Source organism: Armigeres subalbatus, chromosome 2 (assembly GCF_024139115.2).
Source record: "Armigeres subalbatus isolate Guangzhou_Male chromosome 2, GZ_Asu_2, whole genome shotgun sequence".
NCBI classification, from domain to species: domain Eukaryota; kingdom Metazoa; phylum Arthropoda; class Insecta; order Diptera; family Culicidae; genus Armigeres; species Armigeres subalbatus.
In genome coordinates this window covers 259,176,897-259,195,018 of record NC_085140.1, presented here as the reverse complement: position 1 = coordinate 259,195,018, position 18,122 = coordinate 259,176,897, and the positions used below count along the sequence as shown (strand labels likewise).

At 37.9% G+C, this 18,122-nt stretch overlaps 2 protein-coding genes across 9 annotated transcripts in view; one reads left to right on the top strand and one right to left on the bottom strand.

Annotated features, from left to right (window-relative positions):
- The window catches only part of LOC134212127 (glucose 1,6-bisphosphate synthase), a 340,080-nt gene that overhangs the window by 108,432 nt on the left and 213,526 nt on the right, over positions 1 to 18,122 (bottom strand). The gene's annotated exons all lie outside the window — the stretch shown is intronic.
- LOC134212130 (START domain-containing protein 10-like) overlaps positions 1 to 18,122 on the top strand; it is a 103,616-nt gene that overhangs the window by 67,444 nt on the left and 18,050 nt on the right. Inside the window, exons 1-4 of one of the 6 annotated variants that reach the window (XM_062689717.1) lie at positions 2,594 to 2,653; positions 3,226 to 3,569; positions 17,018 to 17,156; positions 17,236 to 17,506. In XM_062689717.1, the coding sequence (XP_062545701.1) occupies positions 3,260 to 3,569; positions 17,018 to 17,156; positions 17,236 to 17,506 (720 nt within the window). In that variant the 5' untranslated portion in view covers positions 2,594 to 2,653; positions 3,226 to 3,259. Of the gene's footprint in view, positions 1 to 2,593; positions 2,654 to 2,902; positions 3,088 to 3,225; positions 3,570 to 17,017; positions 17,157 to 17,235; positions 17,507 to 18,122 lie in introns of those variants that run through there. The other 5 variants (XM_062689713.1, XM_062689715.1, XM_062689712.1 and 2 more) reach the window with 5 other exon arrangements.

The window sequence follows — 18,122 nt, the reverse complement described above, 5'->3', positions numbered from 1 at the left end:
TGATGATTTGAATTTCGACTTTTTTTTACCTATCTCAACCTTTTTGTCTAACCCCTGTATATCATGAGACTAACACGATGCTACTTTTATGCCCAGGGAAGTCGAGACAATTTCCAATCCAAAAATCGTCTAGACCGGCACCGGGAATTGAACCCAGCCACCCTCAGCATGCCGACTGCTTGAGGCAATTTCCGAGGGAATTCCTAAACGAATCTCCAAAGGAATTTCTGGAGGAAACTGCGAATCAATTACTGGGAAAAAATCCGAAGGAATTCCTGGAGAAATCTAGGAATTACTTCAGAAATACCAGTAGGCATTTCCTCTGAAATTCTTTTATGAATTTCTTCATATATTCTTTTGAGAATTCCTCCGAAAATTCCTTCAGAAATTCCTTTATGAATTCCTCTGGAAATTCCTTTAGGAATTCTTTTGAGAAGCCTTCAAAACTCTTTAAGCAGTTTCAACGGGAATTATTACAGTCAGAATTCATTCTGTCTCTCGTTTAAAAATGCCTTCAAAAATTCATTTGAGAACTCCCCAAAAATTGTTGTCCTTAAACAATCCAAAAAAAAACCGCCAAGAGTTGGGTATTTCTTTAAAAGTTTCTTCAAAGATTCTTCTTCCAGGGAATCCTTTGAAAATTAATTACAGAATGAAATAGTTTCCGATGGATTGACTAATTGAATTTTCGAATGAATAAAAAAAATAAAACAAAACAAGATAAACATTGAATAAATTTAATTGAAATAATCAAAGAATTGGTATTTTGATATGCAATTCATAAGGAAATTCTGGAAAAATCGTGAAGGATTTTCTGAAGAAATCCTTAATGAAAATTCTGAAGGAATTTTCGAAGAAATTTCGTAAGAAATTTCCGGAAGAATTCCTAAAGTAATTTTCTAAAGATTTTTCAAGGAAACCTTTCGAAAGAGTATATGTAAGAATTTAAAAGCAAATGTACCAAGTGGTTTTGTAAATCATATTCAAAAATTAATTTTAAAATAAAAATTAGTTATACTTGAACCCAGCTACCCTCAGCATGGTCTTGCTTTGTAGCCGCGCGTCTTACCGCTTGGCTAATAAGGGCCAAATTTTCCAAATAAGTCAACTGTCCCAATAGCACAAATCAAAAAACAAAACAAAAACATTGTTAATATAATTAATGTGCTGCCTTACTTGAAATTCCTGAACTGCAATGATTTGTTTACACCAATGCCAGATTCTATAAGAGTAGGGGTGCATTGGGCATCCCTAGCAGCACGCATGTTCACATAGGTTGCTCCAACTTATATGTAACCGGATTCAGTCATAATTAAGTTGCTGCAACCATTTTTATCTGACATGTGCTGCTCGGGATGTATTCAAGCCTTCACAAAAGCTTATGTATCACAACAAACATAATTTGCGAGTCACCTACAGGTTTAGGTGCCTAACTGAATAAGGTTCTGGCTAAGACGAATTCCAAAGATCAGTTGAACATTTTATGTATTATTCTAATTAGTAGATTAAATCTAATTTACAAATCCTCACAAACTCACAAACTAATCAATCAACCTATTTATTAACCAAGACAATGTATGTCACCACACTGTCTTAGAGACGTAGATTTGGATTTGAATTCAGACGAGATTTACCTTAATAACATTTATGAGCTATCATTAGACGAGTTTAGTACTATTCCAAATATTTTCACAACGTTGTATTGCTTAACAGATACGTATTTCACCCTCAACTGTAAGGCCATCTTTAGTGTCTCGTACTTCAACCGGCTCGATTCAAGGTACACAGGATTTTGTTTTTACACGATTTTTTTCGCTCGTGTTTTTGATCGTGTGACTTCAATTTACCACCAAACTCTTCGCAACATGTTTCAAAAAATCCAGGATAAATCAAAGAAAAATCACATGGTAATTGATATGCGTTAAACATTTAGGATGAGTGGAAAATTGAGAAAATATAAATCGTGTAAAAACAGAATCCAGTGTAATTGATTTTGTTTATTGCGATTAGTCATTGGCGTGGCACCCATTTAAAATCGTCGGCGGCGGCGTACAGGTCTAACCCAGACACCTTCAACAACTGCTTTGTAGTCACGCATCTCACCACTAGGCTGAGGAAGTTCCCCATCATGAGCGCTCAATCCACTATGAACGCCTCAGAGCAACCATATCATTGAACTCAGACGAGCCCTCAATTTACTATGAATGCGTCAGCTCAAAGTATCAAAGTTTATTATTTACCAGAATCCGTTCTAACCCGCCTTACTTACTTACTTATGCATGCGTGCATGCACCAATATCCTAACGCGCCAGAAAAATAATTTGTGTAATTTGGGATAATATATGTCAAACATTGAGGGCGTTGAAAAAAGCTTCATATCTTCAATGGTGCAATTGAATATGAAAGAACAAATTTGTTTACTTGCATTCTGGTACTTGTACTTATTATATTTACTTGTCCCTTGTAATAGCATATTCTATCAAAGCATTCACCGCTCCGTTATCATCTCACTCCACCATGTGACATTCCACCGCCAAAAATATCAAGTTAGCTTTTGCGAATAATATCAAGTTTTTTATGCGACTATCTGATGCGAAACTAGTCTGCAGTTCAAAATAATCACACGAGACTATTTAATATTCAATGAAAACTTGTAGGTATTAGGGGAGCTGTTTCATTTTCCATCTCACCAAACATATATTCATCTCATTGCAAAACAGAGAAATACAGCACTAATCATGCGTGCTCAATGCCGAAAAAAAAAATTAAATTCCTTTTCATTGCTTTGTTTTTGTTGGGATAAAAATGGGAGCTATGAGATGAAGTGCCGAACTGTTCCCCTATATGGTAGACCCTAGCTTCAATCCTAACAAAAATCGAAATAAATCAGAAAAAAAATCAACCAAGTAGCCATCAATCGTTTGCCATTAATTTAGTTTCCATCCAGACCAGAACATGTCATATGATGTCGTTTTGACTTTTCGAATGGGCAAAATTCTTCGAAGTGAACGTGTGAGTTCGACGAAAGATGAGATTGTGCAAAACGTACGAAATGTACAGAGGCGGAAACGATGACCATGGGGGTTTGTGTGTTGACTCTCGTTCCAAATCACTTTATTCCGGCTACCACAATAATTTGATTTTGCTATCATGCCCTTTGGACACCGGCATGTGCCTGTACCAGAAGCAATCAGTCCATAGTGAATGTTTGTCTTTATTTTGCAGGTCATCTCGGGCAGTAAATTCATCCAGTCTGGAAATGAGTGCACCTCCGGGAATAGCACGGATAGCTGAGGACAGTGACTTTGAGGCGCTGAAACGGTTGGTGGACGATCACGAGGGTTGGACGCTGGAATTGTCGAAATCCGACACACAGGTGTACACGCGTCCGGTCGCCGGATGCAACTTCAACATGGTGAAAATCCACACCGAGTTCGCTGACGTGACAGCGGATATCCTTTTTGACGTGCTGCACGATCCGGATTACCGGAAAGTCTGGGACTCACACATGCTGGCGAGCGAGGAAATTGGCATCCTCAATGTGAACAATGATGTCGGATACTATGCGAGTAAGTTGCTCTCTATTGCTATATCCATCTTGAATGCGCCACACAGCATATTTATTGGAGGGTTTTAGTAGGAAATGATGTCGGCGCTCCCAATAGAGGGAAGGGAACCGGAAAAGAATGGCGCTAACGAAGAAAAGATGAATTTATGCGAGGCGGTGATAGCTTCCACCGTGATATGTACACGTACTGAAACATTGTTGAGCTGGTGGAATGCGAGATTTTTCTTGGGCATGATTGAATCCATGTGGTACGTGATGGTGTTTAAGCACAAGGAACAAGTCTGATTTATCGTTCTATTATTAACACCTATATACACATATTCGCATTTGAATTTAGTATCTTCTTTCTACTGACATCAACTGTTCAATATTTCATTTTTTATTTTCTATTATGAGTTTGTCTTGCAAAATTAGAAAATAAGTTTGCAAAGTAATTCTACTTCCAAATATATGTTGTTGATACTTCTTTGTTTAGCAAGGACTAATGAAGTCGCTGTATCTGAATGTTAATATATGCTTCAATAAAAATATTAGATGAGGAATATCTTAATTAACCAAGTGAACGGAATGTCTTAATAAGTCTAAATGACGGCAAATGAGTTATTTTACGTTCTTGTCAAGATATAAGTGAGAAGGTTGAGTACAAATTTGTATTTTTAAATTGATAATTTGTATTATTTTACAAATTTTAAAAATTAAACCTAATTATATTTATCTTCTTACTTTCTCTCACAGAATTATGACTACTTTTTATGATCCTTAGTGTGCTACCGACATCATAAATCGCCGAGTAGCACTTAGTTTGGAACGACACTCAACATAAGTATTCACCCCGGGAAGCACTTGAAGCGCTGATAACCACGCCTTAGTATGTCTAACTTGAAACCGCATAGTGTTCATAGCTTACGGGACGTCTGTTGCTGAAAGAAAGAAAAACTGAAGTGCTGGGGCGGCTTTTGATCGACTTTCACCTACTTTTTGTGTAAGGGTGCTTATATAAAAATCTGTCTCTATTTCATTCTTGCTCTACGTATAGAAGGAGCTCTTCGAAAAGAATCAAAAAAGGAACTCAGTTTATACAATAGATTCTTAAGTATAATCGTCCCTCCAAGATTGCATTATTATTATTTTAATAACAGCACACGTTGCTCGGAATAAGGCTAAAGAGTGAATTTATTCTTCCCAAAACATTTGAATAAGACGAAAAGGTGCATGACTCTTTCCGCAATCTCCCGGTACTAGAGTTCTGTGCCGGTCCAGAAATCGTCGGTGGCGGTGTTTGTCAAGATTTTGCTCGGCAGCCGGGCAATATTTTATTACATTTGATTGACGGGATTTTATTAGATTTCGCCAGGATTTTCTTAATTTTTTTGAAATATAAAAATATCCAATTATTTTTTAAAGGAAATGCTGCGTATTTTTTTTCGGGAAACTTATGATTGTTTTCAAATAGGCGTAACTGTATTTGACCTTGAAATATGAAACGACTTATAGGGTAAAACGTCCTATCGTTGTGGTATTATTGCGGTAGTGCTAAGGTCCTATTGTTGCGGTATCGCTCTCCATAAGAATTACATGCAATACCGCAACAATAGGACTGACCTTCAAAAAATATCGCAACGATAGGCAACTGCGTCCTATTATTGCGGTAGTTTGTTTTTATTGTGATAAAAACAAAACAACATAAGTTCAGCACAATTCACGTAATATTTACGAAACTATAGTTCACGAGCATCCTATTCAACTACTACAATATAGAATTCGACCAACAGGTAATTTTTGAAGAATTTTTGTAATTAATTTCATTTTGAAACGGTGCTTAACCCCTCCATAATAGGTCGTTTTACCCTACTCTCTCTCTATTCAGCATATTCCGTTCAACTGACCTTACTACCAGAGAGGTCGTAATCTATTCTCTATGTTGGGTTGACCAACATAGGGGGAATTAAGAGCACAATCGCCATTCCAAAATGCAAGGCAAGAATTAATCACAACCATTTGAAAAAAGTAAAAAGAAAAAGAAATTCTCCATTGAAAAAGAATTCTCCAAAACTTTATCTGAAAAGTCTTTGATTCTTCGGGATTTCTTCGGCTAATTCTCCGAAATTTTACCTTGTCAATTTGTTTGAAATTTTTGCCTCAATGTCTTTGGTATTTTCTCGGGAAATTCACTGAAATTTTATCGAAAAATTCTTCAAAATATCCAAGACGAAAACTTCGGAATTTTCTCAGTAAATTGAATCTAAATTTTCGTTGAAAGTTCCTCAGCAAACTCTTCAAAATTTACTTGGAAGAATATCCTCGAGGAATTGTTTGTAATTTCCTCGGCAAATTCTTCGAAATTCTTCATGATATCAATCAAAAATTTCTTCGGAAAGTTCTTTGGTAGTTTTTTCACAATTTTTTTTTCGAAGTTTCCTATATAAATTCGTCGAGATTTCCTCGGCAAATTCTTTTTTGAAATCGGAATTCTTTGAAATCATCTCGAAGAATTCTTCGGAATTTCCTAGGCTAATTATTTCGTCAAAATTCCTAAATTTTTTTGCCAATTTTTTCGATACCTTCTCGGCAAACTCTTTCGCCTAAACTTTTTCGTTATTTTTTTTCGGAATTTCCTTGGCAAATTCTTTTAAGTTTTCTCAATAAATTCTTCGAAATTTTCTCGGTAAATTCTTGAGCATGGGCATTATGACCGCGCAATTCGTAGTTGCTACTCCGTGATTGACTGAACTTGCGAAATTGTACAGAGAACACAATGAATGGGGCTTGGGATTAGCTACCCATTCCCAATGTACACGTTTCGGGAGCTCAAATATTTAAAGTCAATAACGGCGCTTACGTCCTTACGGTCATATAGGAATGGAAGGATTGTTAGTCCGACTCTCGTTGCTACTAGAGACCGAGTATACCTCTGCATCTTCACGATTGTCTTGGGATAGGATATCGTTTTAGTTACAATCGTAATCGTAATCTGGATTCACTTTGGTAAGCGATGCGATCTATGGAATGGGAAATAACACTAATACGAGTTAAAAGTTAAAACATGCCCGCCCGGTGGCATATGAAAACTGAGGAGATTCGCGTTTTGGACGACCGCACGAAAGCGCAGCACTCTGTACTCACTTGATCGATGGGTTCAGCAAACTATTGAAGAGCGCGTTTTTTTTACCGCGCGCGACATGCGCATGAGCCACCGAACACAAGATAGATATTTTATTTCTTTCCTGACGACTTAAACACGCACTGTACTTACTTGTTCGATGGCTACTCTTATTACCGGCCGCGCAATGCACAACACAATATTTCGACCGACCACGCGATCGTTCTGCTGTCCGAAACAAGAGAGATCACGCACTGAACTCGAAATTTTCTCGGTAAATTCTCGCTTAACTTTTTTTTCTTGAATTAATTTGAATAGCACAATCAACAGAACAACATGAAAGCTATTGATTGCAGTAATCAAATTAATTCATGAAAAAAATGTTACTTAGGTCCTTTTGAAAAGATTTACTCTGCAAATACTTCGGAATTTTTTCGGCAAATATCTTCGTCAAAATCTCCCCGGCAAATTCTTTGGAATATTTCTCAACGATTCAGCACCTGATGGTCGGATCTCCTCGCAGTTCCATTTGTGCTCAATGGAAATAGCTTTATTTTTGTCCTGATATATTGCAGACCGAAATTCCTGCTAAAAATTGCTAAAAAAAATAAGCTTGCGCGGGGGTCATAATGCACTATCATTGGGCTACAAAATCAATTACAATGAAATATGCATGCGAAAAAGGGCATTTGGCTGCTCAAACTTTACAAATCAGAAGCTATTAAAATTCAGTTTTCAATTGATATTGACCATCTGTAATTCTTACCAGGGATTGAGTTTGAAATTGATCTTCTGAGATTTTGACAAGGGCCGGATTGAAGGGTCTAAATAGAGACAGCAGGAGCTATAACAGCAATTACAATGAAACTGGGCATGCGACTGCTCAAACTTCATAAAAACACATTAGGAGCTCAGGCTTTGTTGAAATTTCAGAAGGTTATTTTCAAATTCAAACAGAATTCTTTGAGCTCCTTATGTGTATTCAAGAAGTTTGAATAGTCACATGCCCAGTTTCATTGTAAATGGTGTTGTCCCCATCCGGCTGTTGTCAAAATCTCAGAAGGTCGATTTCAAATACAAACAGAATTTTTTGAGATCGTCACGTATTCACATGAAATTTGAGCAGTAGCACGCCCAGTTTTATTGAAATTGGTATTATGACCCATGATCTCCCCATTTCGACTTCTGTATCCGGCCGAAATTTCAATTTTATTTGCAAACAGGCTCCTTATGTGTTTTCATGAAATTTGAACAGTCACATGCCCATTTTCATTGTAATTGGTGTTATGGCCCCTGTTGTCGCCGTTTCGACCCCTGAATCTTGCTCAATTTTTCTAAGCGGTATTACGCAGTAAATTTGATATGTTCCGTTTGTTTTCGTGATTTATAATGGAGAATTGACAAAACAAGTTGAAAAATATTTTTTCGGGATGTACTAGATCATCCAAACTGTCCTTGAGTCCGGAACTTGCGATCTACAGCTTTTTTCGTCACTCTAAGCTTGGATATGTATTCAACCTTGTCCATAACATATTCATAAACATCAAAAACATGGTCAGATGGTTTTGGGATATTCTGGGTCATCCAAATTGTGCTTGAGTAAAGAACTTGCGATCTAAAGCCACGAAACTAGATTTTTTCGCCACTGGAAACTTGGATATGTACTCAACCATGTCCAAAACATACTCCAGAATACCATGAGACATGGTAAGATGGTTTTGGGATATCTCGGGTCATCCAAATGGTTCTTGAGTTCACAACTTGTGATCTACAGCCATCCCTCTAGCTTTTCTCGTCACTAGAAACTTGGATATGTGTCCAAGCATGTCCATAACATATTCCAGGAGACCAGGAGACATGGTAAGTTGGTTTTGGGACATCCTGGGTTATACAAACCATCCTTGAGTACAGAACTTGCGATCTACAGCCACCACTCTAGCTTTTCTAGTATTCATTCATACCCTTAATACATTCCTGAAAATCAAGGAACATGTTTAGATGATATTGGAATATCCTGGGTCATCAAAACCGTCTTTGAGATAAGAACATGCGATCTACAGGCATAGCAGTACATTTTTCAGCTAACAGTAAGCATAAAAAAATCCAACTATAACGCTATCACGCTGCTTATAGAGCCTGGCTTACATAGCTTTTTATTGCCGGAAAGGCAAAATATAGAGCTGATGGTTATTTTAGGTTTCCGTCACTCAAAGTAATAACTTTTCAAATTTTCTCAAAATTACTATAAATGTATGTGATTTTTACAGTTGAATATACCAGCACCAACATTTCGAAAGATTTTATTTGCAGCTGTAGATTTCAAATCCCGATCTCAAAGACAGTTTGGATTGTCCATAATATCTCAAAACTATTTTACGATATCCGTTGACCTCCCGGGAAGTGTAATGGATATAATGGAATTCATATTGAAGCTTTGAATAACGAAAAGAACTTCTAAACAGCTGTAGATCTGAAGTCCCGAGCTCAAGAACAGTTTGGATTGCCCAGAATATCTCATAACTATCTTACCATATCCGTTCACCTTCCGGGAGGTGTAATGGATATAATTGAACGAATATTGAAGCTTTGAGTATTGAAAAGAGCTTCTAAGCAGCTGTAGATCTCATATCCCGAACTCAAGGATAGTTTGAATTGCCCAGAATATCATAAAATTATCGTATGATATTCATTGACATTCCGGGAGGGGTAATGGATATAATTGAACGGATATTGAAGCTTTGCGTACCGAAAGAGTTAAGATCTCGGAAACAATTCTCCAGATAGATACTATTAGCATAGCCACAAACCTTCAAGAGCTCTCTGATAAAAGGTTGCTAGAGCGGACAGAAACTACTGTAAGATCTGCAAATTGTCGAACAAATTGGGCAATATGGTGCTCTGTTCATGATGTGAGAATGCTGTCATTTTTTTTTCTGTTCGGTTTATGTTGGAGCAGAGTGGTATGCAGGAGTTGCACGATTCTGCTCTTTATGAACAAACAAGTGTTCAATAAGTGATTTCCTGTGGAGTCCAAATTATGGGAATGACTGAGCAGGCACGAACAAACGAATAAACGAGTAATTGTGAACTGTGAAATGGCGAAAACAATAGCTAACCAAGCATTGATGACAATAGATCTATGACGGAAAAAAGGACTAGATGGCATGTACTTAGAATAATCTGCCTAGAGTAGTGGAAGTCAATAAGGAGCAGAGCTGGATGCAGCAGAAATTTGGAAAAATGAAGAACATTTCTATCCCTCAACCGGAAGTCCGAGGTGTGTGCATAAGTGCGATATCAGCTTAGTTCTGACAATAACACCCTCTGAGAGCAAAATTTGAAGAAAAAATATGATGATAATCCTCGATTTTCGTAACAACATTTTAGGCAACCAAAGCGTCGGAAACCAAGACTCAGTGCTAAACACAGTTCCTCGTTCCAGCAGTGTAGGTCAACAGACGGTCTACCAAACAGCAATTTTGATCAATTTTAGCAAATTCAAAAACCGCGATTTTCAAGAGAGAGTGTAAATATAAATCCGCGATTTCCGCGACAACATTCAACGCAATTTTTGCAACTGGAAGAGCAAATTTGCGACAAATCTTCGAAATTCACGAAAAACGCAAAAACCTCGAAATTTGACTGTTGTTACAGCCCTGGATATGTCAAAATGACCATATCTGTTGTCTGTCAAAAGCTACTATACTACTACTAAAGCGTCGGATTTTTATTAAATCTAATATAAATCTGATATACTGGTCAATTGGATCAGAGTTTTCAGAGAGAACAAAAACAGTTATTCTTCGAACTTATATGACGGAAAACTAAAACAATAATTTAGAAACATTTTAAACACTATACGTCACAAAATAGAATAGTCATGGAAGGATAAATGATTCCTTATTGGAATCGAACCCTTGTCAAACAAGTCACCTACTACTTTAACAACAGGAAAAAAAGGAAACAAACTTTAGCCCCTGCCACAACAAAAGAAGTGAACCACATCAGCAATCTACTACAGAATATACCCCGACCGGTCAAAAGGCAATTCGTTTATGCTGAGAAGATAAATGTGTAGGGGAGAATGGTACATAGTGCAAGATAACTCAAAACTGGGAGCATTCGTTTTGTAAATCTGTTGTTTACAAGTAGGGGAACTGCTCATGGAATTCATCTCATGACTCCGATATTCATCCCATCAAAAAAGGAAGCAATAGAAAGCCATTTGATTTGTTTCTTATTTTGTGATTTTTTTCAGCAGTGAGCACGCATGTTGACAAAAATAAGTGATAAAATTGGTGCTGTATTTCTTTGTTTCGCGATAAGATGAATATATGTGCTGTGAGATAAAGATCGGGACAGTTCCCTTACTTCTCTCAAAACTGTCTGAAGTTTCAATCAAACAGAAGCCGAACAGTGTCGTGAATTGTATCTACAACAATTGTGTTAAACGTTTTCAAGTTTTTTGAACACAGATTCCATTCGGTCATAATAGAAAAAGCAAACGATTTGTTGAAATTGAAATTGGAATTTGAACAATCTGATTGAAAACAGTCAGACTTATTATAAGAAAGTGCTTAAATGTCCGTATTTTGAATCCACACGGCATAGATTTCAAAGGATTGCGTATCAAATTATTAGTAATTGAAGTGGAACCTGATGAATAATTTGTCGAGAATTTTTTTTTTTTTTTCAATTACCAAAATTGCTATTGCAAAATTCAAGTTTCAAACTAATGCTATTATCAACGTTTAACATTCATGATGATGATTATTGTCGAAGCTGTAGACAATATGAAAGAGGTTGCAACTCATACCACTGTCTCCTTTTGAATGTTTGTATGTGCGTTATTTTGTGATGAATGACTTATAAGCGCCAACAACCTCCCAGCGTCATGACTTTTGAACTTTAATGGATGAAGAGGAACTTTTTCGGTTGATCGTAAAATGTGTATCTTCTGTAGCGTATGCAATGGAAGCAAATCGTCGTTAAAGTTGCGACAATTGTGAGTTTAGTCAAACTTTTAACAGTCTGGCAGACAAACAAAATCTTCCGGGTACAAAGCTTAAAAAACCAGATGTAACTTTCATTTTAATAGGGGAAATCACGGCTTTAGCAGGTTTTGTTCTATTATTGTCAGATGGGTTTTTGTTGACCAAATTTTATGAAATTTGGCCACATCATTCTTCGATATGCAAAGAATGTTTAGGCCAAATTTGAGCATAATTAGTTATAAAAAATCCCCCTGACAATAATAGAACAAAACTTGCCAAAGCCGTCATTTCCCCTATTCTATGTGATCAATAATGAGTTTTTTTTATTAAATACCAGCATACCCGACGAGCTTCGTTTCGCCTAAAATTGATTTATTTTCTGATTAGTTCTTGAGTTATGCAGAAATTTCTGTTTCATTTGTATGGCAGCCCCCTTTTCTAGAAAAGGCAGGTTAAATTATTCCAACCTTTACATGCCATATTTGGGTCCATTCGCTTGTTTAATTCTCGAGTTATGAAAAAAAGTGGTGTTTTATTTCTCTGGAAATTGGTGTTTTATTTCTATGGAAGCCCCCCTTTCCAAGGGAGGGAGAGGTCTCAAACCATCTTAAGAATCTTCCCAGCCCCAAAATCCTCTGCATCGCCCAAAAAAAAAACATAGAAAGTGAGATTGTGTTAAACTTTAATAGTGTCTAAGCTAGCACTTTTTGGGTGGATTAACCAACTCGGTTTGATTTTATTTGAGTTTAATACTAGATTTTCACACATCTTTAAATGAAGGACGAAATGTTTCGCTTATAATATACTGTCTGCGATTGTATTCCAATCCATAGATGTTTTCGTTTCGCGGTGGCAAAGGTGGCGGTATGATAATGAACCAAATTTTATGCCGCCGACTAACACCAATTATTACAAGAGCGTTCGTGGGGCAGTAAAAGACGGGATTTATGGGTGAACGCTCTACCACAGATCAGGTGTTCGCCGTACGTCAGGTATTCCAGAAATGCCGCGAAAACAACGTACCCACACATCATCTATTTATCGACTTCAAAGCCGCATATGATACAATAGATCGGGACCAGCTATGGCAGCCATTGGCAGCTAATGTACGAAAACGGATTTCCGGACTGATACGGTTGATCAAGGCGACGATGGATCGGGTGATGTGCGTAATTCGAGTTTCAGGGGCATCACCGAGTTCTTCAAAACGCGCAGAAGATTACGGCAAGGTGATGGTCTTTCGTGTCTGCTATTCAACATCGCTCTGGAGGGAGTAACACGAAGGGCAGGGATTGACACAAGTGGTACGATTTGCACGAAATCCGTCCAGTTATTTGGTTTCGCCGACGACATTGATATTATGGCACGTAACTTTGAGAGGATGGAGGAACCCTACATCAGACTGAAAAGCAAAGCTGAACGGATTGGACTAGTCATCAACACGTCGAAGACGAAGTACATGGTAGGAAGAGGCTTATGAGAGGACAACGTAAGCCACCCACCACGAGTTTGTATTGGTGGTGACGAAATCGAGGTGGTTGAAGAATTCGTGTACTTGGGCTCACTGGTGACCTCCGATAACGATACCAGCAGAGAAATTCGGAGACGCATCATGGCAGGAAATCGTACGTACTTTGGACTCCGCAAAACGCTCCGATCGAATAGAGTTCGCTGCCGTACCAAACTGACGACCCAGACGATCCTTGTGGAGGACCAACGCGCACTGGGAGTTTTCGAAAGGCAAGTGCTGCATACCATTTATGGTGGTGTGCAGATGGCGGACGGTACGTGGAGAAATCGAATGAACCACGAGTTGCATCAGCTGTTGGGAAAACAATCCATCGTTCACACCGCGAAAATCGGATGACTGCGGTGGGCCGGGCACGTAGCCAGAATGTTGGAGAATAATCCGGTGAAAATGCTTCTCCACAAAGATCCAACGGAAACAAGAAGGCAAGGTGGATCAATCAGGTGCAGCCATGGACCGAGCTTAATGGAGAAGACTTTTATGTGCAGCACAGGCCACTCCGGCCTTAGTCTGGTAATAAATAAATAAAACATTTGACACAAAGAAAGTCATTTGGCATAAAGACCATTTGACATAACTTTTTTTGTGTTCACTGAATTAGTTGCTTACCTAATTGGCGCTGAAGAAAAACCAGAATGGTGAATTTAACACAGGTTGAAATAATATTCAATAGACATAGTCCTTTCGAAGGAACCATGCATTAGCCGGATACAAAACACTGATAGTTGTTATCCCTCGATTGGATTCATGGTTTTCTTAGTGAGCATATTAATGTGTTTTCTTGTTCAAAAATCACGCTTCTATAGGGATGCGTTTGCTTGGGTTAAGGTGATTGTGGATGTGATTCCGTCTTTAAAGGTAGGCGTTGGTTTAGGCATTGGTGGATGTGATCATATCCTTGAAAGTGAGCATTTGCCCGGAATAAGGCAATGGTGGATCCTTTTCTTTAAGTAGGCAGATATAAACCTGGAAGCTTAACATTTTTTGATACTTAATAAAAAATCGCAGGCCGCCAGTTGAATTAACCAAATGTTGAAAATGTAACAAGAGAAAAAATCTGTTAAGATGGTTAACTGAAGAATAATGAAGAATATAATCAGTTTATAATAAGTGTAACAAATCTAGATGTGTGAAATTCTGAAAAGGTTCATTAAAATCTGTAGATACCATGAATTTCTCTACATCTGCATGAAATGTTAGAAGCTCCAAGCCCTGCGATTCAAAACCCTGAAAGATTCTTGTGCTATCAAAAGTTTTCCTTCCCACGACGAGCCAAGTAAATCATTTAAAGATTTTTTATATACTCATGCAATAGTGGGCATAGAAAAGCTTTCAATTAATTACTAAAGGAAATACTAAGTTGAAAAAGCAGACTAAGTTCCAGTTGGAATGTAGAAGAAAAAGAAGAAGGTATTTCCAGGAAAACCTTAATAAACCCTGGAAGTAGACATGTGAGCCGATTTAAATTTTACCGGCGGCGGCGTGATAGACCATTTCCCAGCGGCGGCGGCGTGGCAGCGTGAGTCCACCTGGACTAATTTCAAGCGTAAATAATTCTCTGGATTTTTTTCTGAAATCCATTCCTCAGGAATTTTTTTCCACGAGTTCGACGGGAAGTTCATCAAGAAATACCTCTGGACATTCCTCCAGATATTTCTTCGGACATTATCCAGGAATTCTTCCAGAAGTTCCTCTAGGATTTCGTCTGGAAGTTCCTCCAGTATTTCGTCCGGAAGTTTCTCAAGTATTTCGTCAGAAAGTTTTATCAAGATTTCGGCCAGAATTTCCTCCTGGATTTGGTACGGACCTTTCTCCAGGATTTCGTCCGGAAGTTCCTTCAGTTATTCGTTCGAAAGTTCTTCCAGGAAATCTTCCGACTGTTCATCCAAGAATTCCTTCGATATTTTCTCCAGGATTTCGTCTGGTAGTTCCTTCTTTATTTCGTCTGGACGTTCCTCCAGGATTTGATCCGGAAGTCGCTCCAGGTTTTCGTCCGGAAATTCCTCCAGGATTTCACCCGGAGGCTCTTCCTCATACTTCGTCGGCAGTCTCTCCAGGAAGTTTCTCTATGAATTCTTCCGGAAGTTTCTGCAGGATTTCGTCCGAGAGTTTCTCCAGGATTTCGTCCGGAAGTTCCTCCAGGATTTCGTCCGATTTCGTTTCTCCAGGACTTGGTCTGGGAGTTCCTTCAGGAATTTCAGGAATTGCTCCGGAAGTTCACCTAGAAAATCCTCAGGAAGTTCTTTCATTATTTCCTCCGGAAGTTCCTGTAGGATTTTGTACCGAAGATTCTACAGGATTTCGTTTGGAAGTTTGTTTTTTTGAAGCACCTAAAACTTTGTAGAACATTGTAAAAATGTAAAAATTTAAATAAAAAAGTTAGAGCTAAAAAAATAATTTTAAGGGGTTACTAACTTCGCACCTCTATAACTTTTTCCACTTTAGAGATAAAAAGTTGGTGTCTTCGACAAAGTGTCTTGAAATTGTCATTTCTACAATGTCTATATATAATATAAACAATTTTATCAATAAAATTTAAAAAAAAAAAATTTCTCGAAGTGCACCGTTTTAAGTAAATTTTTCTTAAACCTAAAATAAAATGCTCTAAAAATAAAGACACCCTCCAGAACACGTCAAAATTCTCCAATCAATAGTTTCGCCGACAATACCAATGTCCCACTTTTTTCAAAACCATCCCACTGTGCGACGCCTTTTTATTTGCTGAAATGTCATGAATACCTCAAAATACATACTTTTGCACTGCATCTAAAAATAGACAAATACACCCAAAAACCAAGTAATGTAAAACTATATTGCCATGAATCATGATATAGATAACCCCATTCCATCGAATATTAATATGTTTAAAACATACAGGAACGTTGCAAAGCAAGTTATTGCAAACGCTTTAATAGTTGGCTTCGACTATGCAGGAAAATGTTCATTTTTCAACGAAGTAGCAACCAATAACCGTTCGTATTTCCTGCATATTGAATTTAAAAATGCACAGTCGACGATTCAGGCTTGTATTCCTCGTTACTACAGCCCATCCAATGCAAAAAAGCAATAAAAGTATACACTATGGCGGCAGTCAACGCTCGCTCAGCAATACACTGGGGTTGCATGTTACGCGGATGGATTTCTTCAATGTTGCGATTCATATTCATTTCCCCACCTTTTTCAATACCACCTGAGTTTTTTTTTCTATTTTTCTTATGCGTTAACTCAATGTTTCATTAAACCAGATACAAGAAAAAACAAACCGCGTAAAAAGCTACCCCAGTGTACACAGTAGCAGTTCCACAGGTGCTTGCGAGAATGAAGTAATGCGATCAATTTATATCATCTTCTTTTGTGTCCTTGCGCGAAAGTAACTACTATATGCACGACAGTATCTACGGTAAACTTATAGGTCTGACAAACTGGCCCTGAGCTAAGGCATTGGAGTGAATAAATGGTGGCCAAACAAAGTACCTAATAGGGAAATTCGCCATATGTTGAATGACTAGAATCTTCACCTATTGTTGAACATCTGTGCATTCCGAGTGGATGGGCGGCTGTTCATCAAAAGGGCAAGATCTTCACCCGTTATATATGTGGCGCTTTCCCTAATGATTAAAGTAAAATTCAATAAATAAAAATCATTAAAACTTCATAGCAAACTGCTAAATTTCAGGTGAAGTTCTAGATTTCATAAAGAACAAAGAAAGAAAAAAACAAATGAAATGTGCACATATACAAACTGTAAAATGTTTTTTAAGACAATAACGTATTTTTCCATTACATTTCTTTTTGTAACCATTGTTGTGTTTTGTTTTCTATTGCAGTGTCGTGCCCGCCTCCGCTAAAACCGAGGGATTTTGTTTTACAGCGATCCTGGCTTGATACGGGGCCCCTCGGAGAACAAATGCTTTTATCCCGTTCAGTACCGCACAAGAAATACCCTCCTAAAAAGGGATACGTTAGGTATTTATTGATTGGAAAAAAAAATTTCCTATAAAAAAGTTCGACACTACCAACAAATATTTGTATTTAAATTCCACAGGGCGATGTCCTACATCACTGGGTTCGTACTGAGAACCAACGAAAACTCAAAGACTGGATGCATTCTTAAATACGTGGCGCACTGTGATCCCCAGGGAACACTTCCACCGTGGCTGGTGAACAAAGTGACTCACACTCTGGGGCCCCGCATGGTTAAGGATCTTAAAAAAGCGGCACTGGGATACATAGGCTGGAAGCAAACACAACCGCATCTACGGAAACCGTGGCGATTCCCGGAGGAAATTAGCGGCCCCAGAATATCGATAGAAGACGTAAGTAAATATTTATGTGTACAGCAGAGCATACTGATCGGTGAAGAAATAGTTGTTCGTCATCTGTTGTACCGACTCGAGAAGGTAGAATTCACCTTCTTATAGCTTAAGCTTAATTGGAAAACTGGGGGCTGCAAATAAGACCGTGTTGGTGATTGGGTTTGATGGAAAGTGGAAGTGGCCGCTGTGTCGTACAATGAAACAGCGCATAGATAGCTTCTAAAAATTATTGGTACATTATTTGGTATTTTTGGTTATATTATATCGTTGGCCAAATACACGATAATGATTTGGTTTAAAATGGACCAGACAAAACCAATGAAAACCGGTTACATCATACAATTTTTTTTTATTAAGTATGTACCGAAAGAAATACTTAGTAAGAATTATTCAAATGCTTAAATATTACAGTCTCCTGACTAGTAGTTAGCGCCTGCTGCCTTGAACACTATCTTGTTTATCTCCAACATCTGCATAGCTCTTTTGAAATTGAGGAAAGAATTTTATAAACGATTAATCAACAATTCCGCTAAGGATTATCCTTTTTCTGGTGCCTGACTTTTAGCGACTGGAGGCATCTTCTTGTACTAAATGTGTGGTACATGTGTTTTGCGAT